The following is a 25,347-nucleotide window of genomic DNA, read 5'->3' on the forward strand; positions in this document are numbered from 1 at the left end:
CCATGAGCACACTTTGAAAGATCTAAACAATTATTCAGAGAAAAACCCATACAAAAAACAAAAAAGCAAAACCCTGCTAATAATGATTTGAACTTACCGCTATTGACACTTCATAACTTTTTTTTCTTCTTCTTTTTTTTTTAAGATTTTATTTATTTATTTGACAGAGATCACAAATAGGCAGAGAGGCAGGCAGAGAGAGAGAGGAGGAAGCGGGTTCCCTGTTGAGCAGAGAGCCCGATGCAGGGCTCGATCCCAGAACACGGGACCATGACCTGAGCCGAAGGCAGAGGCCTTAACCCACTGAGCCACCCAGGCGCCCCGACACTTCATAACTTTTTTTTTTTTTAAAGATTTATTTATTTGACAGATAGAGATTACAGGTAGGCAGAGTGGCAGGCAGAGAGAGAGAGAGAGGAGGAAGCAGGCTCCCAGCTAAGCAGAGAGCCCGATGCGGGGCTCGATCCTAGGACCCTGGGATCATAACCTGAGCTGAAGGCAGAGGCTTTAACCCGCTGAGCCACCCAGGTGCCCCGACACTTCATAACTTTTATAACAATTCAGAGAGGCGCCTGGGTGGCTCAGTCGGTTAAGCATCTGCCTTTAACTCAGGTCATGATTTCAGGGTCCTGGGATAGAATCCTGTGTCAGGCTCCCTGCTCAGTGGGAAGTCTGCTTCTCCCTTTCCCTCTGCCCCTTCCCCACCACTTGTGCTCTCTCTCTCAAATGAATAAAATAAAATCTTTTAAAAAATTCAGCAATAAGATTTTTAAGCAGGAGTAAATTGTTAAGCCATGTCTCAATTCTGACCATACACTAGAATCACCTGTGGACCTTAAAAGATCTTCCCAGGTTTATGGTTAAGCTCTGTGGAATAAGACATGGACACCTAAATATCAAGTTTACTTTTATATTATTCAATATACTTATTATATACACTCCTTAAAAAAACAGATTTAAAAATGCCTTATTTTGGGGCGCCTGGGTGGCTCAGTGGGTTAAGCCTCTGCCTTCGGCTCAGGTCATGATCCCAGGGTCCTGGGATCGAGCCCTGCATCGGGCTCTCTGCTCAGCAGGGAGCCTGCTTCTTCCTCTCTCTCTGCCTACTTGTGATCTCTGTCTGTCAAATAAATAAATAAAATCTTAAAAAAAAAAAAAAGCCTTATTTTTAAGAACAATTTTAGAGTTACAGAAAAATTGAGACAGTAGTACAAAGAAATCCCATATATCCCACACCTAGTTTCTCCCCTATTATGAATGTCTTACATTAACATGGTACATTACAATTAATGAACTAAGACTGATATATTAACTAGAATACTTCATTCAGATTTTCTTAGCTTTTACTCAATTTCCTTCTTCCATCCCAGGATCCCACACAGGATACTACACTACCTTTTAGCTGTCATGTCTCCTTAGGCCTCTTTTGGCTCTGACAGTGTTTTTTAAGGACTTTGCTGGGTTCTGAGGAGTTTGACTAAAAATCAGGTATTGTGTAGGGTGCACCACCATTAAAATTTATCTAATGTTTTTCTCATGATTAGATTGGAGTTAAGGGTTTTGGGGAAGACCACAGAGGTAAAGTGTCATTCTCATCACATATCAAGTGTACCTACTACCAACATGATTTACTGCTATTGATGCAGACCTTGATTATCTGGCTAAGGTAGTATTTGTCAGATTTCTTCACTTTGTGCAAAGTTATTTCCTTTGAACCCCCTAATACTGTACCTGTTGGAAGTCAGTCACCACGTGCAGCCCACTTTTTTTTTTTTTTTTTTAAGATTTTGTTTATTTATTCAAGAGAGAGAGAACATATGTGTGCACATGAGTGCGGGTTGGGGAGAAGAGAGCAGGGCAGAGGGAGAGAGAAACTCTCAAGCATACTCCATGCTGAGCACAGAGCCTGACCCCACAACCCCATGATCATGACCCTAGCCAAAACCAAGAGTTGTATGCCTAATAAATTGAGCCACCCAGGCACCACTACACAGCCCACTCTTAAGGAATGGTGAGTTATGTTCCTTCTTCTTGAAGGCATATCTATATAAGCTATTTGGAATTCTTCCGCATGTGAGATTTATCTATTTTCACCCACTGATCTTATGCATCCATCCAATCATTTATATATACATGTATACTCACAGATATTTATTAGTACTTTGGGATATAATATACACTTTTTTTTTTTTAAAGATTTTATTTACTTATTTGACAGAGAGAGATCACAAGTAGGCAGAAAGGCAGGCAGAGAGAGTGAGAGGGAAGCAGGCTCCCTGCCGAGCAGAGAGCCCGATGCGGGGCTCGATCCCAGGACCCTGAGATCATGACCTGAGCCGAAGGCAGCGGCTTAAACCACTGAGCCACCCAGGCGCCCCTAATATACACTTTTTAAAAATATCATTTATTTTTGAATAGCAATTTATTCACAAGGCTCAAAATTTTTAAAGTACAAAAGAGTATAGTTCAAAATCTGTGCTTGAGTTGCCCAGCTAGCCCTGCCAGAGTCGACTGTTGCCAGCTCTCCTTAGTATCCTCCTGAAGATATTTTATAATAAAAAATGTTTGTTGTTGTTGTTTTACACAACTGTATAGTTTTATTTTACTAGTTCCCTATTGACGGGATATAAGTTGAGGAATAAAACTAAGACCAAACTGCTTTGAGTTCAAATCCTGATTCATTTCACTTATTAACTATAACCGTGGCTAACTTAACTTCAATTTTTCTATCTCCTACTTCATAAGGTGATTATGAGAATTAAACAAATGGGTACATATAAAAAGCTTAGAACTCTTGGGGCGCTTGGGTGGCTCAGTGGATTGAGCCGCTGCCTTCGCTCGGGTCGTGATCTCGGGGTCCTGGGATCAAGCCCCGCATTGGGCTCTCTGCTCTGCGGGGAGCCTGCTTCCTCCTCTCTCTCTGCCTACTTGTGATCTCTCTGTCAAATAAATAAATAAAATCTTAAAAAAAAAAAAAAAGCTTAGAACTCCTGATCCATTTTGGGCACTACATAAATCTTAGCTACTGTTTCAAATCTTTTGTTATTACAAACAACACCCAATGTATAATCTTATACACACAACTTTTTCACTTTTTGAGTATATGAATAGGATTACTTCATAGAAATAGATTTGCGATGTCAAAGAATATGCATATTTGACATTTAATTTTTTTTTATTTTGTATTCATTCCTTTTTAGAGAGAGCAAGTGCATAGGGGTGGCGGAGTGATGGTGGGCGCAGAAGAGAAGGAGAGGGAGAAAAAGAATCTTAAGCAGGCTCCACACCCAGTGTGGAGTCCAATTCAAGGCTTGATATCATGACCTAAGCCAAAATCAAGAGTCAGACATTTGAGTGACTGAGCCATGTAGGTGCTCCTTGACACTTTTAGATACTGCTAAAATGTTCTTTATAGAGACCATACCAATTTACATTTCCATAAGTAATATACTGAGTGGTTATTTTTCTGCATCCTATTTTTTGTGCTATATTAGTCAGCTTAGGTTGCATTAACAAAATATCATAGGTGGAACAGCTTAAACAACACAAATTTATTTTCTCAGATTTTTGGAGGCTAGACTCCTGAGATCAGGGTACTAGCATGGTCAAGTTCCTGAGAAGCTTCTTCCTTGCTTGTAGTCAGCAACCTTGTCCCTAGTGTTCAGGTAACCTCTCTTCCAAAAATGCGCATAGAGGGAGGGAGAGAGGGAGAAGGTAGGAAGAGAGAGAGAGACACTCTTTCTTCCTCTTCTTATATAAACCTACCAATTCTGTCAGACTAGAACCCTATGATTCACTGAACCTTAATTACTTCTTAAAAGTTCTATCTCCAAAATTACACTGAGTGAGGCTTAAGGCTTCAACCTATGAATGTGAGGGGTGGGGAGGACAGACAAAATTTAGTCTTAGCAAATCTGTTAATGTTAAGTAAAAAATGGTATTTTGGTACAGTTTTAATTATAAGAGGTTGAACACCTTTTACATGCTTAAGGGACAACTGTATTTTCTTTGTATGCATTAGTTATTTGTATTCTTTGACCACTTTTAATAGATTGGCAGATCTTTAAAACTCCAAATACAAACATTCCTCAAAATGTTTTTCATTATGTAGGAAATCCTTAGTAAGTCCTGGACAACATATCAAAAAACACAAACAAAAACCCTGTATACTTAATAGCATATATGTTGAATTTCCCAAAATGATCTGATGCCAATAAAATATGTTATACAGGAAGAGGGCTCTGTGCCAAAATAATAGCTTATTTGCCTATACCAGACTCCAGTAGAAAAGAATAATAGAGACTTTTTTCCCTTTCAAAATTGTGTAAGAAGAAGAAATATTCTAGCAAACTAATGAAAATCAATTCTTGATTACATTTATAAATCCACTATTTTCATTGGACTCCTTTCTCTTTACCATCCAGAATGCAAGTCTTAGCTAATAAAATGGTATAATGCTTTCTAAGCATTCTACTTTCATGGGGAAGAAAGCAATTTGCGATAGGGAACAAGATTAGAAGAGCAGCAGAGGTGGTAACATGCTCAGTAGCTGTCAGTAATTGTCACTGGCTATTTATTTACCTTATTCCTAAACTAGGGTTCTTAAGCAGGACAATTTTGTCCCCCAGAAAGTATGTGAGGCACTGTGCCTAGCGGGTAGAGTCCACGGATGCTGCTAAACATCCCACAATGCATGAGGCACTGCAGAGGACAAAAAATTATCCAGTCCAAAATATTGGCAGTGCTAAGGTTGGGAAACCCTGCTTTGGGGAGTAAGAGGGGTCAAGAATACAGAGAGACTGGAAAATGTGAAAGGAAGTTGACAAAGTTCTGAAAATTACACATGCCCATATTTCCTTCCCTAGCCTACCTCAGCCTTGATTAAAAGAAGAAAAGAGGAAACGAAAGAAACAGCAAAAGAACTTGCAGGGTAGAAGCAAAACGGGCCTTTAATTTGGCCTCATTCCAAACTACCCCCAGGGTTTTCTGGACTTGCTTTCTACAAACTGTGCAAATACTCCTTTCTTGACTGTGCAAAATGAATTCTTTTCCCAGTCCGTATGGGAGAGGAATGGAATTTCATTCTAAGTTATCAAATATATAATATATATATATAATATATATAAATTATATACTGCTTTATATACTTTATAAATATACTTTATATTTTTATATATATACTTTATATACTTTATATATATATACTTTATATACCCTTTATATACTGCTCTCTTTGCCCACTTCACATTCCATATGTCTTTACTTTTGCAGTAAAGATGGCTTCAATACTAAAAAACAGAGCATCTTATCTTTCTAGAACCATCTTATGGAAATAACTTTTGTTGGTATTAACACATTTGTAATTAAAATGTGCTATTTAATTTAACATCATTTCTCAGGAAGCATGTAGTTGAAAAGAAGAATTTCAATGACTACTTCTATATACAGATAGCACTATGGTCTAGATGAGTCAGAAAATTATTCAGTGGGGACTCTGAATTTATTCTTAACTTTCATCATTAATCTTCAACCTAGGATTTTCTGGATATGACACACTAAAGGAGCTGCTTCATTTAACACCATTTCTCTTTGACAAAACCAGAGCAATCTTTTTTCATTTCCTTTTTACTTGTTTTGCTATTAGTTCTGTTTATCTTTAATTCAAAGTTTCTGGAACTTTCTATCCGAACCAACATATTTACCTGATTATCTAGCAGAATTGGGAAAAAAAAAATCTTTCTTCTGGTTTGATCTTCCAGATTAATAATGGTTGCCTGGCATTATTCTGCCAAGACAAAAAATGTCGGGTAAAGAGCAGGATGTCACCTAGCCACTGTAACACAGCTGTAGGAGAAAGAATAGGGGAGGAAAAAGAAAAAAAACCTAACACAGAATGACAACTGGTTTCCAGAAAACAAAAGACACAGCTGGGGTTTTCGCTCTACTTTAGCAGGACCTGAAAATTATACCCAATCCATGTCTGCAGAAACAATGTATTCACTTGACAAGTAGATAAAAATCACTCCTAAACTAGGATATACAGGCAAAGACTTTTCAGGTCTAGTGTCATGTAAATGGTCAAACTAAAAACAAATGTTTTATAACCAGCTGCTGAAAGCAGAGAGTTTGCTTTAGTTAGATTCAATTTCAGTAAATACCATTACAGCTTAAAATGAATTGCTGTTGGCCAATTTTCTTTCTTATTACTCCAATTACATCTACTATGTTCATTCAACAAATTAACACAATACAGCAGTAGCACTGGCAATGTGAAATCAAGAATGTGAGGAACTAACATTCACTGAGAATAGTTACTATGCACAGGTGCTGCGTAAAGCACTTGACAGGGCTATCTCATTTAACTTTCTCAAAACTCCTAAAACAAGTAATCCCAGTCCTCTAATTAACACTTGATCTCAATTTTTTTATAGTTTGTCATATGCTAAATACTAAAATCAAAAGGCATGAGTAAAGCAATGTCAGTGTGAAAAGAATCCTATACCTGTTTCGGTATTTACTAAAATTTTAAAAACACTATAGGATCGATGATCTTTCTAGAAATGAGAGATTTTAAAATTATGAGTATTACTATTCTGAGGACACTAATTATGTGGCAGACACTGCATTCAGAGCTTTACATTTTATCACAATTTTTAAATGAAGGTAGGAATCATGATCCCAGCTTTGCAGATGAAGATCTGAAGTAAGTGACCCGAAAAGGGTTTATAATCTCTAAACAAAGTTAAGAATCATAGCTCCACCCTGAGTCTGTCTCTTTGGCTTTAAAACACTGCTATCTCTTTGTTGGGTTATTCTCTCTCTTTTTTAAACATACACCAATAACAATAAATAATAGTACTAGTACAGGTTTAAACACCAATATAATTTTGACATTGGGAATCCCTGCACAATCACTCTAAGACTGGGCAAAGCTTTTGGTTCCCTGGGTTTTGATTTGCTCACTGTAATGTGACTCTTTGGTAGTTCCTCCCAGCAGAGATCTAGTTTCTGTCTGGCTCAAGCTCAATTCTACCTCTGCTCAGATCTGTCTGCCTTCTCAGTTCTCCTCACAGCCAGTCCCACTAGTTTTTTGAGTTTCATTAGTTTAAGCATTCTCTTCAGCGTATAAACTCCTAGAAGGAAGAGATACTGCTTGTTGCTAAGTCTGCTTCTTTATAAACCAATACATAGATAAAGGAATCTACGTATACATCTAAAAATTTACATTCATTCCTGAAACTAATATACATTGTATGTCAACTATACTTCAATAAAAATTAAAATTTACATTGTTTAACTACATCCATATTCACAAAAGAAACTGTACTGCATACTTAAAACAAACGCGTCCAAGCCAAACTGCAACCAATCCTATTTGAAAGCTCTTGATTCACATGTAGAAGATTCACAAATGGAATTCTAAGCCAGATAATTCTTTGTTGTGGGGAGCATTGCAGTAGCATCCCTGCCCTCTACACACTAGAAGCCAATGGCACTCCCTCTCTCCCAGTAGTGACAACCAAACAAAAAATCTCCAGACACTGCTAAATGTTGCCAGGGATCAAAATCACTCTGGTTGAAACCACTGGTTTAATTTAATCTCAAACATTAAAATGAGATATTGCAGCTATATTTGCCAATTAAGTAGTGCTAATCTACATTCTTATAAGCAATAAGGAAAAAGTCTACTGGTGTTCTCAGAGTGAATTAACTAAGAATTTCAAGTATTTCAAGAGGCTCGCCTTTTGCACAATCCCAGGAAGAAAGAGTTTTTTGAAATAAGTATCTGAAAAATATAAAGTAGTTGGAGCAGGTTGGGCATAACTAAGGTACCAAGAAATGAAACAGAATGGGAAAGAATACTGGTGCCTATCTGCTCTCTTTCTATAAATCACTTAATCGATAGAGATTAATTATCACCATAGGTTATTTGCAGTATTGTTTTCAGCAGTAAAAGCAGATAGAACATGTCCTTAACCAATGCCTACTGAGACTAAGGCATTTGGTGGGGAAAGATGAATAAGAGAGAACCAATTTCAATGTAACATAAATGTTGGAAATACTTCAAATCTTCAAGAAACAGAAGCTAAATTTTTGGCTTATGTTAAAGACAACAACAACAAAAGAAAAACCGCCCAATCTACCCTCGGGATGTGTCATGAAATTGGACTGAATTCAAAGAGTGACCACTTTTGGTCATATCCAAGTTTTAAGCAAAGCTCAACTATAAATGATGTTAGATATTTTCTTAGAAACAAACAAAAAATCACAATGTATATATTTTGTATTATCTGTATTAGAACTCAATCCCAATTTTAACTTAGAATAAGCATGAAATCATTGATTATTCTCTATTTCTATGAAGCTTTATCATATCCTCATTTATACTGGAAATACCTATTTCATTTTCCCCCAATGGAACACCATACCTAATCTGTATTTATTACTACTATTTTGAACATTTCCCCACATGCCTATTTACTAATTTAACATTTTTGTAAAATGTATATCATTTGACTAAATATTTAGAAATCAATGTTTTTCTTACCAATACATGAGCTCTTTACAGAATAAAGACATTAATGATATTTAAAACTTGTGTAGTATTTCCCCAATCTTTATCTTTGTTTTTATTTTTATATACGTAAATATTTTAATTTTCAATACTCAAATCTGTAAACTATTTTTCCCCTTGTGCCTCCTTTACTCGATATGAAAGTGAGATATCCCATTCTCTGTAAGTTTGATAAATATTCAATTCCTTTTTTTTCCTCAAAATTCTCATATTTAACTTTTACTTTAATTGCTCTGAAATTTATCCTGGTGTCAGGTATTAAGTGGAGGTCTATGTTAGTGCTCCTCTCATTGCCTAACTTGCTTTCTAAAGATTTTTTATTTTTTTTAATTTTTTATTTATTTTTTATTTTTTTGACAGATAGAGATTACAAGTAGGCAGAGAGGCAGGCAGAGAGAGAGAGAGGAGGAAGCAGGCTCCCAGCCAAGCAGAGAGACCGATGCGGGGCTCGATCCCAGGCCTGGGATCATGACCTGAGCCGAAGGCAGAGGCTTTAACCCGCTGAGCCACCCAGGCGCCCCCTAACTTGCTTTCTAAAGTCCATTCCTGGAAAATGATTCCCTTTTATTTCTCATGCCTCCTTAGCCATATACCTAAAATGCACTATGGATCTGTCTATTACTATTCAAGTAGTATATAGTTTCCATTATTGGAACTTTTTTTTCTACTCTTTTCCCCTTATTTTTCAGACTTTTAACTTAATACTTTGGCTACTTTTTTAAACTTTAGAAAAATCAGGTAAAAAGAATTCCAATAAAATCCTGAATAGAAGACATAATTTGGGAAGTAAAAATTATACACTGTCAGTCTTCTTTTTTCAGGAATATGATAATGGATTTTATTTCATAAAGTCTTAAATATGTCATAAAAATTTTAAATTTTATTTATATCTGGATTCATCCATTTCTTAAGACAGTTACCAAAAAATACCTTAATCATTTTTTCCTAATGGAAATATTAATGTATTCTTGGTTAGTTTTTATGTCCTTCTTTTGGTATCAAAAGATCTTACATAGTTTTATTTAACTATCCCTAGGCCTCTGTAGTTGCTCTATAGGCTCCTTCTGGCAGTTTAGTCCTTGGGAATGCGTCTACCATATAGGAATAGAGAAAAGCATGTTTACTCACTGCTCAATAATAGTAACTAGTTAAATCAGTTGAACTCAAAATTATGATTCTGAAGCCACATCTGTAATCACCATTAATCTAAAGAATCATATAACCACCTCATCCCCCGAGGAACATAATATACTATAATATTCTAAGACAAAAATCACAGGTTTTCAGGAGCTAAATCAAATAAACCACAGAACTGATATACCATTAACCTCCAATTTCCTGCACCAATAAAGAGAACATTTGTAGAGCTAGTAGAAAACTATAAATAATTTACCTATACAGATTAAGGAACAACTGGGTTGTCTTCTACATAGCAGAAAATGGATTATGACATTTGTGTATATTCTGTAAAGTACAAAAGCAAAACATAAACTTAACTGGTAGTAGCTTTCACTCACTTCTGGATCACCACGAATTTCCAATAAACTCCCAAAAGAAAAAAGTTCCCAAAGTATGTCTGACTTAAGTTTTGCTTTTTAAGTTTAGAAACCACTAAGGTCAAATTAATAATAATATTATTAATAAACTAATATTGGGACATTGCTATATGCCAGGTGTTAGGCTAAACAAAACACGTCATTTAATATACATATACACACACAACCATGAAATGAACACTATTTTAGACCTCATTTTTTAGATAAGAAACCAAGGTTACACAACTAGTAGGTGGCAGAGATAAACCCAAATTTGACCCCAAATGTTTTTTGGGTTTTTTAGAATGCATTTTTTATTTTTTTAAAAAAGACTTTACTTATTTGACAGAGAGAGAGTACAGCAGGAGGAGCAGCAGGGAGAGGGAGAAGCAGGCTTGCAGAGCAGGGAGTCCCATGTGGGGCTCGATCCCAGGACTCTGGGATCATGATCTGAGCCAAAGGCAAATGCTTAACGACTGAGACACCCAGGCACCTCCCCCCAAATGCTTTTTAATAACCATACTATACTGTTTCATATGAATTTTAAAATTTATTCAACCAAAAAATACTTGTTGAACACCTACTGTGGACATGTCTGACCTCACAGAGCTTACTGTTTTATGGTGGCTATACTCAAGTAAAAGAACAATTACAATCAATATAATGAAAGTTTAAATACAAGTTGTCCAGGAATGAAGAGCACAGCACATGGTAAATAAACACCATGAATTTCTAGCTCACATAAATTCAGAACACTATTAGGAAGCAGAATCATACAGCTTTATTCATTTACCTTTGGCGGGGGAGTTAATATGTACATAAATACATAGGTTTCTGATTATTGAGGATGTTAGAGGCATCTTGCTTTATCCATGCTGCAAGCTATCAAAGTAGTAGCAGGATACTTTACTAACCACTAAGGTTTATTTCCCCAGGTGAAGGACCATAGCTGGTGACAATAAAAGCAAAAAGTAGGGTTTAAAGCAAACTTCCATACCTCCTTAGGGTTTAAAGCAAACTTCCATACCTCCTGAATGAGATGGTAGTTATTCCTTTGAGTCTTTTATCATTTTGTACCTTCTTTTCAAGTCTTACCATGATCTACCTTATATTATGGTAATTTTCATTCACTCTTCTTCTTTTTTTCCAGAGCACAAATCATTGGGGCAGAAAATTTATCTTTCATCTTGGAAACTCTACAGTATCTAGCATGGTGACTGAACAGAGTAAGTGCACCACAAATATTTGTTCAATTGCATGAAGCCATAACAGATAATGGTATCCGCTAAGGGGTCATTGTACTACACTATTTAGCTCTGTGCAAACTGCCAAGTAAAAGAAATGAAATCACTAGCACTTATTTTTCTATCTAAAATTTTCAACTATCATATTAATCTATAATCAGATATACTTCACTGAATTTTTAAATTTGTATACAAGATTTAAAATATACATATAATTATATCTTATATGATGGCAAGCTCATACAACAAAATGCACAATTTAAATATTTGGAACAAATATCTTCAGTTTATTACTTATCTGCTCTTTTAAACTTACTGATTTCTGTTATACTTAGGTTCTCGATTCTGGCTTTCCTTAGAACCATAGGTAGAACTCTTAAACAGACTCTGCTCCCAGAAAGCCTTAAATAGTCTGGGGAAGGGTCTGTTAAGCTTCCTGGTTGTTCTAAGGTGCAGCAAGGGTTGAAAACCACTGTTACAAAATAAATTGTATGTAACCTTGAAACTGCATACATGGGAATTTGTAAACACGTAAAAATCCTGATCCTTCATAACATCTGACCTGTGATAAAGATTTCTGAAGATTTAGCTACTTTTGCATAACTACCAGAAAACAAAATTTGAAGATTTTGCTCCTAATTAAAAAAAAAAAAAAAAAAAAAAGCTGGTCTTTAGGAAATGTTCACTGACAGAGTAATCAAAAAGTTTTGTGGGATGTTTAAAAGTTATTTGATATGATTTTATAAGGAAAACAAATAGACATAAACACTGAAGTGCATTTGTCAAAATATATATATTAGAGATTATTCATTTGATTGTCACCAATCAATTTATGACCTTATCAAAAATTACTGAAACATGGAAAACTTTAACAAGGAGCTAGATTCACACTCCTTCAAGCTATTTCTAACAGTAGGCTGGGACTGAAAAATAATTCACTCAGGTGAATCACGCATTCACTCAGATGTCATGGCATAACCCAGGGACGATTCAAATACAGCTTTCCATTACACTATATATTTCAAGTGGTGGCTTAGTCGTTAAGCATCTGCCTTCGGCTCAGGTCGTGATCCCAGGGTCCTGGGATCCAGCCCCGCATCGCATCGGGCTCCCTGCTCAGCAGGAAGCCTTCTCCCTCTCTCCCGCCCCGCTTGTATTGCCTCTCTACCTGCCTCTCTCTCTCTGTCAAATAAATAAATATATATATATATATTTCAAGTGAAAGCCTAAATAGTAGATAGAAAGATGAGGAGGAAAGCAAAAGAACATGTTCAGAAAAATTTTGTAAGGGTAGTAAAAATGGCACACAGGAAAAGACCAAAGGAAGCTTTAATGAATACAAAATGTCTCCCAAGTTGAGGAAACTATAACCTCAAGACCAAGTTCAACAAACCCCAGCAACAAAAACAGAAAGAAAACCACAATAAAGCAATCATATTCAAACTGCTGAAAACCAAGAAGACAAAAATTGTAAATGAAGCCAGAGAAAAGAACAAATTGCATACAGTTGGATCTAACACAACGTAATGAAAAATAATGAAAATGTTAAATATGGGAGTAAATATAAAAGGTAATTTTTCTTACTTTTACTTTCTTTAAAACATAATTTACTGCTAAAAAGCAAGAAGAATAACAATGTGTTGTGGGATCGATAGCAACAGCTGATCCTCATCATTCAGATTCCAGATCTGTGAACATGCCTACTTGCTAAAATTTATTTGGAACCAAAAATCAATACTTTCTGTGCCTTTGCAGTCATTCACAGACATGCACAGAAGAAAAAAAATTTAAGTCACTCTTGTGGCATATTCTCAGCTGAAGTCAAACAAAGTGATGTTCTGATTTCTTGTTTCGACTTTCACAGTATAAAAACACATGTCTTAAAACAAACGAACAAAAAAAAAACACATGTCTTTTTCATGGTCTATTTACTGTCATGAGTTATGAACTTGTTTTTTTTTTTTTATAGTGATTTTTCTGTTTAGAATGCCACCCCCCCCCAAACATCATGCTGAAGTGCTTTCAAGTGTTCCTAAGAGCAAGCAGCCTACAATATACCTTATGGAGAGAATATGTGTGTTAGAGAAGCTTCATTCAGTTACAGTGCTGTTGGCCATGAGATCAGTGTTAATGAATCAACTATATATATATAATATATATATATAATAAGGCACCTTTAAACAGAAACACATATAAAACAGGCTTATGCATTTACTGCTTGACAAAAATTTTGTGACCAGATACTTATAGGAAGCTAACCCTGTATTTCCCCTAGGAGCAACTGTTCAATATTCACTAATTCAAGGTTTAAGGTCACTTTACAGAATATAACTATGACAAATAATGACAATAAACTGTTTACAGGAATAAAATGTATGACAACAGTACAAGTGACAACAGAAAGAAAACAGAAATATACTATTCTAAGGTGTAGACTACATCATACTTAGAATAGTATGATATTGTTTGACGACATCTCTGATGAAATAAAGATGTATATTATACAAACTAGAGCAAGGTTGGCAAAAATTTTCCATAAATGACCAGATACTAGTATTTTAGGATTGGTGTACCATATAGTCTCTGTCATAGCTACTTAACTCTGCTGTTGTAGCATAAAAGCAGCCATAGGCAAGATATTAATGAATGAGCATGCCTATGTCCCAATAAAACTCTATTCACAAAAAGAGGTGGTGGGTCAGATTTGGCCCACAGATATAGCCTACTGATCCTGGCACTGGAGAAACTGCGGAAAAAAATTTTTTAAAGAGTATAATAAATCAACAATGGAGATAAAATGTACTTACAGAATATACTCAACTCAAAAGAAGAGAAAATGACCCAAGACCAGAAGAGACAAACAGAAATCGATATATTTAAATGCATCTATATTAAACACTGTATTAAATATAAGTGGTCTATGCACTTAAAAAGCAGAAGTTGGGGCGCCTGGGTGGCTCAGTGGGTTAAGCCTCTGCCTTCGGCTCAGGTCATGATCTCAGGGTCCTGGGATCGAGTCCCGCATCTGGCTCTCTGCTTGGCGGGGAGCCTGCTTCCTCCTCTCTCTCTCTGTTTCTCTGCCTACTTGTGATCTCTGTCTGTCAAATAAATAAATAAAATCTTTAAAAAAAAAAAAAAAAAGCAGAAGTTGTCAGACTGAATTGACCCAAGAATATGTAATCAACAAAAAACCCCACTTCACATAAGACAGAGAGGTTATAAGCAAAAACATGTAAAAATATACCACAATGCAAATACTAATTTTTTTGGAAAAAAAGTAAGATTGGTTAGATCAATACTACACAAAGATGACTTCAGAACAAGGTACATTCCAGAGAGAAGGGAAAAAACTTACACCGAAAAAGAAATCAATATATCAAATGTTGTAAAAATCCTAAATGTGCCAAATGTGCCTGCAAATAATTTTTGCTTCATGTTTTTAAGGTCTATTAATTAAAACTAAAAGGACTAATAGACAAATCTAAAGTTATACTCAGAGATTCCAATACTCCTTTCTCAATAAAAGGTAGAATAAGAAAAGAAATCTATAAAGATAAAGGAGGGACTAAAAGGATTAGGTCATGATCCCGGACTTCCAGGATCGATTCCTGCATCAGGCTCCCAGCTCCTTGAGGAGTCTCCTTCACCCTCCGACCTTCTCCTCTCTCATGCTCTCTCTCACTCATTCTCTCTCAAATAAATAAATAAAATCTTTTAAAAAAAGCGGGGGGGGGGGGAAATTTGTCAACACAGTCATTTATAGAGAGAAGTCAATATGAAGACATAGGCAGAACACCATCTATAAGCTAAGGAATGCCTGAGGCCATTAGAAGCTGGGAGAGAGGCATGAAACAAATTCTTATTCACTGCCCTCAGAAGGAACAAACCCTACTGAGATCTCAATTATAGACAGCTAGCCTCAAAAACTGTCAGAAAAATTTCTATTGCTTAAGCCAGCCAGCTGTGGTAATCCCACAGAACTAACATATGGATTATAGATATAAAGGTAAAAGCTAAAATTATGGAACTTCCAGAAGAAAACAGGGGACAAAAATCTTTCATTCAGGCAGGTATTTTTTAGATACAAAAGCACTATCCATAAAGGAAAAAATTAATTGTACTTCATTAAAATTAGAAATTTTGGCTCTCTGAATGATACCGTTAAGAGAAGAATATAGTAGGGGCGCCTGGGTGGCTCAGTGGGTTAAAGCCTCTGCCTTCGGCTCAGGTCATGATCTCAGGGTCCTGGGATTAAGCCCCACATCGGGCTCTCTGCTTGGCAGGGAGCCTGCTTCCCCCTATCTCTCTGCCTGCCTCTCTGCCTACTTATGATCTCTCTCTCTCAAATAAATTTTAAAAAATTAAAAAAAAAAAAGAGAGAAGAATATAGTATATTATAATGAAAGGTATATAAACTAACTTAGATTGGGCAAAATAGACTTTAAGCCAAAGACTGTAGTAAGAGACAAGGTCATTACATAATGATAAAGGAATCAATCCAACAAGAGGATATAATATTTGTAAATCTTTATGCACTCAACACAGGGGCACCTAAATATATAAAGTATATAAAGTCAATATTAAAGAATTCGAAAGAAGAAACAGACAGCTACACAATAATAATAGGCAACTTTAGTAACGCACTTTCAACAATGGATAGATCATCCAGACAGAAAATCAAAAAGGAACACTGGAGTTAAACTATACATTAGACCAGACACTTAACAGAGATTGACTGTAAAATTCCATCCAAAAGCAGCAGAATACATATTCTTCTCAAGCAAACATGGAACATTCTCCAGGAGAGATCATGGTAAGCCACAAAATAAGTCTTAACTAATTTAAGAAGACTGAAATCATATTAAACATCTTTTCCCATGACAACGGTATGAATCTAGAAATCAACTACAAAAACAAAACAAAAGAAAACCTGGAAAATTCACATATATGTGGACATTAAACAAAATGCAATTGTACAACTAGTCAAGGTGAGATCAAAAGAGAATAAAAAAATACCTTGAGACAAATGAAAATGAAAATACATATACCAAAACTTATGGGATGCAGCAGAAGTTCTGAGAGAGAAGTTCATAGCAGTAAACACCTACATTACAAAAAAGAACTCAGGGTGCCAGGTGGCTCAGTCATTAAGCATCTGCCTTCAGCTCAGGTCATGATCCCAGGGTCCTGGGATCAAGCGCTACATTGGGCTCCCTCATCAGTGGGAAGTCTGCTTCTCCCCCTTCCACTCCCCCTGCCTGTGATCCCTCTCTCACTGTGTTTCTCTCTGTCAAACAAATAAATAAAATCTTAAAAGAAAAGAAAAAAGCTCTCAAATAAACAACTTAACTTTACACCTCAAGGAACTACAAAAATAACTAAGCCCAAAGGTAGCTTAATTAGGAAAGAAGTAACAAAGATCATAGTAAAAATAAATTAGAGACTTAAAAAAAACAACAGAAAAGTTCAATGAAACGAAGAGCTGGTTTTTTTAAAAAAGATAAGCAAAACAGACAAACCTTTAGTTTAAGGGAAAAAAAGGGAGGACTCAAAATTACAAATCAAAGAGGTGACACTGTGATACCACAAATACAAAGGAACATGAAAGACTACAATAACAATTACATACCAACAAACTGGACACTTGGAAAAAATGGATGAATTTCTAGAACAACCGACCAAGCCTGAGTCATGAACAAGTAGAAAATATTAATAGATGAATTCATAGTAAAAAGATTGAATTGGTAATCAAAATCCTCCCAACAAACAAACAAAAAGACCCAGATGACTTCACTGGCAAATTCTACCAAACATTTAAAGAATTAATACCAATCGTTCTCAAACTCTTCCAAACTATATAAGAGGAAGGACCATTTCCAAGTTCATGAGGCCAGCTTACCCTGATACCAAAGACAGATAATGACACTATATGTATGGAAAAAAAAAATTATAGCTCAACATTCTTGATGAACTAGATGCAAATACTCTCAACAAATATTAGCAAACTGAATTCAACAACACTTTAAAAGCATCATACACCATGACCAAGTGGGATTTATTCCAGGGATGCAAGGGTAATTCGACATCTGCGAATCAATAAATGTGATATACCATATTAACAAAATAAAGGATAAAAATTATATGGTCATCTCAACAGATGCATAACAAGCATTAAAAAAAAATCCTCAAACTCAACACACACAAAACAGATAATCACATCAAAAAATGGGCAGAAGACATGAACAGACACTTTTCCAAAGAAGACATACAAATGGCTAACAGACATATGAAAAAATGTTCATCATCATTAGCCATCATGAAGATTCAAATCAAAACCACACTGAGATACCACCTTACACCAGTTAGAATGGCCAAAATCAACAAGCGAGTAAACAACAAGTGTTGGAGAGGATGTGGAGAAAGGGAAACCCTCTTACACTGCTGGTGGGAATGCAAGTTGGGGCAGCCACTTTGGAAAACAGTGCGGAGATTCCTTAAAAAATTAAAAATGGAGCTACCCTATGACCCTCCAATTGCACTACTATTTACTGCAAAGATACAGATGTAGTGAAAAGAAGGGCCATCTGTACCCCAATGTTCATAGCAGCAATGGCTACAGTCACCAAACTGTGGAAAGAACCAAGATGCCCTTCAACAGACGAATGGATAAAGAAGATATGGTCCATATATACAATGCAGTATTATGCCTCCATCAGAAAGGATGAATACCCAACTTTTTATCAACATGGATGGGACCAGAAGAGATTATGCTGAAATAAGTCAAGCAGAGAGAGCCAATTATTATATGGTTTCACTTATTTGTGGAGTGTAAGGAATAACACAGAGGACATTGGGAGATGGAGAGAGAAGTGAGTTGGGGGAAATCGGAAGGGGAGACAAACCGTAAGAGACTGTGGACTCTGAGAAACAAACTAAGGGTTTTGGAGGGGAGGGGGGAATGGGGATTGGGTAAACCTGGTGGTGGGTATTAAGAGGGCGAGTATTGCATGGAGCACTGGGTGTGGTGCATAAACAATGAATTCTGGAACACTGAAAAAAATAAAATTTAAAAATTTAAAAAAGCATTTGACAAAATTCAACATCAATTCATGACAAAAACTCTAAATGAAGTGAAGTATAGAGGAAACATGCCTTAACATAAAAGGGGCTGTATACGACAAGCCCATAGCTAACATCATACTCAGTGGAAAAAACCTAAGATCAGGAATAAGACAAGGATGTCATTCTTGCTACTTTTATTCAATATAGTACTGGAAGTCCTAGCCAGAACAATTAGGCAAGAAAAAGAAATAAAAGACATCTAAATCAGAAAAGAAGAAGTAAAACTGTCTATGTTTGTAGATGACATGAAACACTCCAACAAAAAATTTTGTTAGAATTAATCAACAAATTCAGTAAAGTTGCCAGATACAAAATCAATATACAATAATCAGTTCCCTTTTTATACACTACTAAGTTAATATCAGAAAGAAAATGAACAATCCCATGTATAATTGCATCAAAAAGAAAATACCTGTATAAATATATATAAATAAATTTAACCAAGAAGGTGAAAGATCTACACACTAAACATTATATCTGTAAGACCTTAATGAAAGAAACTGAAGAAGATGTAAATAAATGGAAAAATATTCCATGTTCATGAACTGAGAAGTTATTATTAAAATGTCCATACTACCCCAAATTTTCCAATGGCATTTTCCACAGAAATAGAAAAAAGAATCTTAGAAATTATACAAAACCACAAAAGATCCTGAAGAGTCAAAGCAATCTTTGAGAAAGAAAAACAAAGCTGGAGGCATTTACATTTCTTGATTTCAAACTATACTTTAGAGCTATAGTAATCAAAACAGTATGGTATTGGCATAAGAATGGACATATAAAATCAATGGAACAGAACAGAGAGCCTAGAAATAGACCTATGCATATATGGCCAATGAATTTATGATAAAGAAATCAAGAACATACAATGGAAAGAACAGTCTTTTCTGTAAATGGTGCTGGGAGAACTGGGACAGCCAAATGCAAAAGAATGTAATTGAATGCCTATTTTACACCACATACAAAAATCAACTCAAAATGGACTTAACACTTGAATGTAGGACCTGAAGCCACAAAACTCTTAGAAGAAAACATAAGGGATAAATTCCTTGACATCATTCTTGGCAAAGAGTCTTTGCATTTGACAGCAAAAGCAAAGGCAACAAAAGCAAAAATAAACAAGCAGGACTACATCAAACTATAAAGCTTCTTCTCAGCCAAGAAAACCATTGACAAAATGACAAAGACAGAAAACTGGCTGGTGGTTACAAGAGGCTTACAGAAGGGGGTTACAGAAGGGGGAAAAAGTATTTGCAAATCATGTATCTAATACCCAAAATACCAAAAGAACTCCTATAACTCAATGGCAACAACAACAACAACAAATCTCATTTAAAGATGGGCAGAAGAACTGAATAGATATTCTTCCAAAGAAGACACACAGGTAGCCAAGAGGCACATAAAAGGTCTTCAACATCACTAATCATCAGGAAAATGCAAATTAAAACCACAGGGAGATATCACCTCCTGGCTGTCAGACTGGCATGAAATAAAAAGTGTTGGTGAGAATGTGGAGGAAAGTGTTGCTGGTGAGAGTCTAAATTTGTGCAGCCACTATAGAAAACAGTATGGACAAAAAAAAAAAAAAAGAATATGGACATTCCTCAAAAAATTAAAAATAGAACTACCATATGATCCAGCAATGCCATTTCTGAAGAAAGTGAAATAGCTACCTCTAAGAGATATCTGCATTCCAGGTCAATGCATCATTATTTACTGTTGCCAAGACATGGAAAGAACCAAATGTCCACCCAAGGGTGAATGAATAAACAAACTGTGGTATATATATATATATATATATATATATATATATATATATAGAGGTATATTATTCAGCCACAAAAAGAAGGAAATCCTACCATTTGCAGCAGCATGGATGGACCCTGAAAGCATTATGTTAAGTGAAGTAAGTCAAGCAGAGCAAGGCAACTACTGTATGATCTTACTTATATGTGAAAACTCCTATAACTTAACTCACAAAGACAGAAAACTGACTGGTGGTTACCAGAGGCAGAGGGCAGGAAGGCAGTCAAAGGGTACCAACGTCCAGTTATAAGATACATAAATTCTGGCAATGTAATGTATGGCATGGTGCCTATAGTTAACAATTCTTTACTGTATACTTGAAAGCTGCTAGGAAAGTAGACCTTAGAAGTTCTCATCATGAGAAAAGAATTAACTATGGGAGGTGATAAAAGTTAACTACATTCACTGTAGTTATCATTCTGCAAAATATACACATATCAAATCATTATGTTGTATACCTTAAACTAATACAAATTTATAAATGTTATATCTCCATAAAACTGAAGAAAATTGAAGCAATATAAATGACCAAAGTAAGAAACTGGTTATAAACTTTATGCATCAAGATGAGTGAACAGTAGCCTTTAAAATGATTATTATTTAGATTAAAAAGAGAGAACAGATGAAGAGAAACCACATACTGGAAGAAAATATCTACATTTTATATCTGGTAAGAACCTGTATCTAAGATGTTAACGAACTTGGCAAATAAGCTCATGGACAGATAACCAATCTCATTCATCATTAGGAAAATGCAAATTAAAATCACATGGAGATATTACCACACATCAACCAGGAACAGTTAAATTAAAAAGACTAGAAATACCAAGTGTTGTTAAGGATATGGCCATCTTACTTCTAAATATGTACCCCAAGGAAATGAAAACATGTATCTATAATCCAGATCTGAATGCGAATGTTCAGAGCAATTCTATTTATAATGCTCCCAAATTAGAAAAAATTCTAATATCAACTGATGATTGAATAAACAAAGTACAGTATTTCCATACAATGGAAAGTACGCAGCAACAGAAGACTATATACTATGACTTCATTAATATGAAAATCTAAAAAAAAAAGTGTACCCATAGTAACAGAATGCACAGCAGTGTTCACCCAGGACCAGGATGAGGAAAGGAGACTTCTGTTTGAAGTCTTCTACATCCTTTATCAACCTGAGGAGCACTCTTTAACTTCACTTTCTACTTAAATGTTTTACTTTGATGAACAGGTTTCCTTTAGTAGACTATAAGTTTTTTGAGGGAAGAGACAGATGTTTAACCTATTTCCTAAAATTTACCAATGCCCTATCTTTTAGAAGGTTCAAGTAGATGTAGTTACTAAGAATAGATATAAGAAAAGGAGGTGTGCCCGTAAGAGTCCTGACAGTAAACGTGGAGTTGTACAGGTGTAAAATGGAAGACTGGTGAGCAAGTGCCCAAGACAAGAGGGAAGGTAAAAAGCAAAAGAACTTCTGACTTGGTTTTTCCAACCACCAGATGAGTTAGGGATCCATGAAACATCTCTAGAAAATCTTTGGATCTGAGATGGTTCCCTTAAGAATTCTCTGATTTGGGGGGCACCTGGGTGGCTCAGTGGGTTAAGCCGCTGCCTTCGGCTCAGGTCATGATCTCAGGGTCCTGGGATCGAGTCCCGCATCGGGTTCTCTGCTCAGCAGGGAGCCTGCTTCCCTCTCTCTCTCTCTCTGCCTGCCTCTCTGTCTACTTGTGATCTCTCTCTGTCAAATAAATTAAAAAAAAAAAAAAAAAAAGAATTCTCTGATTTGGCCTGAAACAGGTCATCCCTTGAAACTCCTTTCTCCTTTATCTGTCTCTAGCAGTGAAGACCCAAATTCAGATTAAATGATTCAGAATCTCATTGCTGGAATTACAACCAGAAATCATCCCAACTCAATCATCTGACAGATTTGCAAACTATACTCCAGAGAAGTCAAATCACTTGTGCAAAGTTATAAAATAAATAAATACAGCTGACATAGTTTCACGCTTAAAACTCTTTTACACTACACTTAAACAACAGTTAGGATCCCAGCAAACATCAAAAGGAATGTGTAATATGCTTATGCCTATACAGACTATGTATTTTTGCCAAATACATCTCCATTTCACTCTAATGTTGATTCAAATCCAGTTTACTATGATACTCATTTTATGCTGGCTACCTCTATAATCAATAATTCTATTTTACATCTATATAAAGTTTACACTGATTTTTTTGGCTTATTTCCTAGGTATCGCTGTATTTTTTCATGGATTATGATGTTTAATCCAGTCTCCTAAGAGTTTACCCATCTGACTCACATCTCACATCTATATTAAAGATGAAGTAACAAATTCTAAAATAATCCCGTAGAAATCAGTATGCCTCTGTATAAACATAAGAACGAAATGAAATTTTAGAAGACTGAAAACAATAATACAGATTCTACCAAAACAGTTATAAATTTCTATGGGCTCAAATAAAAAGGAAACATTCTTTCAAGTTACAAACTGTAGTTAAGATAAATTCTTATCTTTAAATTAAATAGCTAGTTGCCAATATATTTGAGAAAAACCTCTGTAACATTTAATGAAAGGGAAAATAAAAGCAAAAATACTTAAAGACACCCAGATGGTTCTACAGATCTACAAAAGGAAACTGAATCTTTAAACCACATTTCAATAGACAAGTTACTGTTACCACACACAAGGCATAGGCTGTTTCTACAACCCTCACAGCAATTTTAGGCCATTAATTACTTCTACAACAGAAGATAATAACAAATCATATAAAGCATAAGAAATTAAAACATAAACAGTACAATGAGAAGCCTGAATACAAATATATTAATCTCACCTGATACAATTTTTAAAATAAAATGTACACTAATTTGTTTCAAACAAATTTGAAACATACACTCAGTCCATTAAAAATAAAATGTAACCAATTCTTACTACTTAACCATATAGTTCTATGAAAAAATAGAGCATACACCCACTTATCCAGCAAATCAAAATTATTAAAGACATTTAGCTAAGGTTCCTTAAAAAATGGTAAAGTATAGGGCAGGAGGTATGCAGAAGGGAAACAAAATAAAACCACCCTCAATTTCAAGTTTTTACGTATTGTCGTATATTAAAAACTTGTTTACCTATTTTTTTTAAAGATTTTCTTTATTTATTTGACAGACAGAGATCACAAGTAGGCAGAGAGGCAGGCAGAGAGAGAGGAGGAAACAGGCTGCCTGTGGAGCAGAGAGTCCGATGTGGGGCTCGATCCCAGGACCCCAGGATCATGACCTGAGCCGAAGGCAGAGGCTTTAACCCACTGAGTCAACCAGGCGCCCCTTGTTTACCTATTTTTTAAGTGTGAGACAGTGGTATTCTTGTATTAAATGGTAGTATAGGTGAAATCAAGACCTAAAGGGAAGGAAGAAGGTACAAAAAAAAAAGGGTAGAATACAGGGCACCTAGGAAAAACAGGTGTGGACCTGGGACTCAGCCACAGCTGTGTTCCATCCTTTTTTGGTAAGCCACCTGGATGCCTTGCACCCTCTGGGTCCCGTTTTCTCTAAAACCAAATGAGATTTCTGAAGTCCTCTTGATTTTATATGGATTTTCCTGCTCTTAAAAGAAAAACTGAATAGGCAGTATTTTAAAGTTAGGATAAAGGCTCCAGTTGTTAGAATCTGAAATTTCAGACTTTAGGCTTCTAGTCTATTAGCATTCTTCCAAAATGATCCAAATTAGGATATAAACAATTGATCCATTTATGTTAACTCCCTGTTGCATGTATAATTTATAGAAAAGCATTAGAGACAATATTAATTAGAAAAACTATTGACATAAATAGCATGCATAGTACCTTCTGATAAACAATGGAGCACACAAGATCCTTGACAGCAGATAAAGATAGTTCCTGGGCTTCGATGGTAACACTCTCCCGTGTAAGGCCAATTTGCAGCAGAAATGAAATTGTATGCTCTGAGCCTCTGGAGTTGGTGAGTGATGGCACACTGAAGCTTCCATTAGAGAGTCGGGCAGAGAGTCCTGTTTTTGGACTTGAACATGGAGAAGGAGCTGGAAGCACAGCAGGAAGTGTTGCAGGTAATACAGACTTCTGGGCTGAAGGAGGCGAATTGTTTGCAGACATCTGCCTTTCTTTAATCTTTTAAAATAGTTGTCAATTCTTTTTCAGTGGTTATGAAGGTTTTTAAAATCACAGCAGTAAAAAAATGACTGTACTTTTGGATTTAACTGAACACTTCTTTATTTCCTCTTTTAAGCCACTCATGCCAATGACTGCAACTTCTACAACTGTGAGTTGAACACACAAAAGGTCCGACTTCCTTTAGTATCAGTCCCATCAAAAAAGAGTCTTGTCTTTAGGACCACAACTAGGGATTTGCAAAGGATTTAACATCACTGAATTATCCTCGTCAGCAAAGAGTTGACATTGCTTCTTTACTAACCATCTTCATTTATTTTCTTTTAAGTCTACTCTTGTCTCTCTCTCTTAATTTCAGAAAATACATATTGAATAAAAGTTGTTTTTCTACTAAGATGAAATCCTCCTGATTTAAAAAATAAGTGGTTAGGCTTAATCTATTTAACCCTTATCCTGAGGTTTACTGATTTGATGGGACACTTTTCCAAATGTCCACACCTTAAATCACCTTCTCAAATGTCCTTCCTTTCATTTTTAGGGGGGCAAATTTTTCCATGCTGAAGCACAAAGCTTTTTAAAACAGTACAGGCATATTTCACTTGATGAATAGGTCCACTGAGAAAAGTTGATGCTTTCTGAGATGTAGTCAGCCTGGAAGGAATTTTAAAAACACTCTTAATATTTTATACTCATTTGACATTATTTTAAAAAATGCAAGAATCCCTGTATTTTTTTAAAATGATAAGTTTTGGTTGTATGTTCGTAATACATCAAGACATCCTAACGAGTAGCCATTTTAGGGAGGCCTAGTTATCAGAGACATTTTTGAGGGAGGTGTGATTTTAGGGAGAGCCTTCTGCTCACCACCACCACCACCAAGTCCCTGGCACTCCTCACG

At 35.7% G+C, this 25,347-nt stretch overlaps 1 protein-coding gene across 3 annotated transcripts in view; it reads right to left on the minus strand.

Annotated features, from left to right (window-relative positions):
• PRKD3 (protein kinase D3) overlaps window positions 1-25,347 on the minus strand; it is a 79,883-nt gene that overhangs the window by 46,293 nt on the left and 8,243 nt on the right. For 2 of the 3 annotated variants that reach the window (XM_045979509.1, XM_045979508.1), the window contains exon 2: window positions 24,147-25,100. The exons of the other annotated variant lie outside the window; for it this stretch is intronic. In XM_045979509.1, the coding sequence (XP_045835465.1) occupies window positions 24,147-24,434 (288 nt within the window). In that variant the 5' untranslated portion in view covers window positions 24,435-25,100. The remainder of the gene's footprint in view (window positions 1-24,146; window positions 25,101-25,347) is intronic. 3 annotated transcript variants of the gene reach the window in all.

The sequence above is a fragment of the Meles meles genome, chromosome 15, assembly GCF_922984935.1.
Source record: "Meles meles chromosome 15, mMelMel3.1 paternal haplotype, whole genome shotgun sequence".
NCBI classification, from domain to species: domain Eukaryota; kingdom Metazoa; phylum Chordata; class Mammalia; order Carnivora; family Mustelidae; genus Meles; species Meles meles.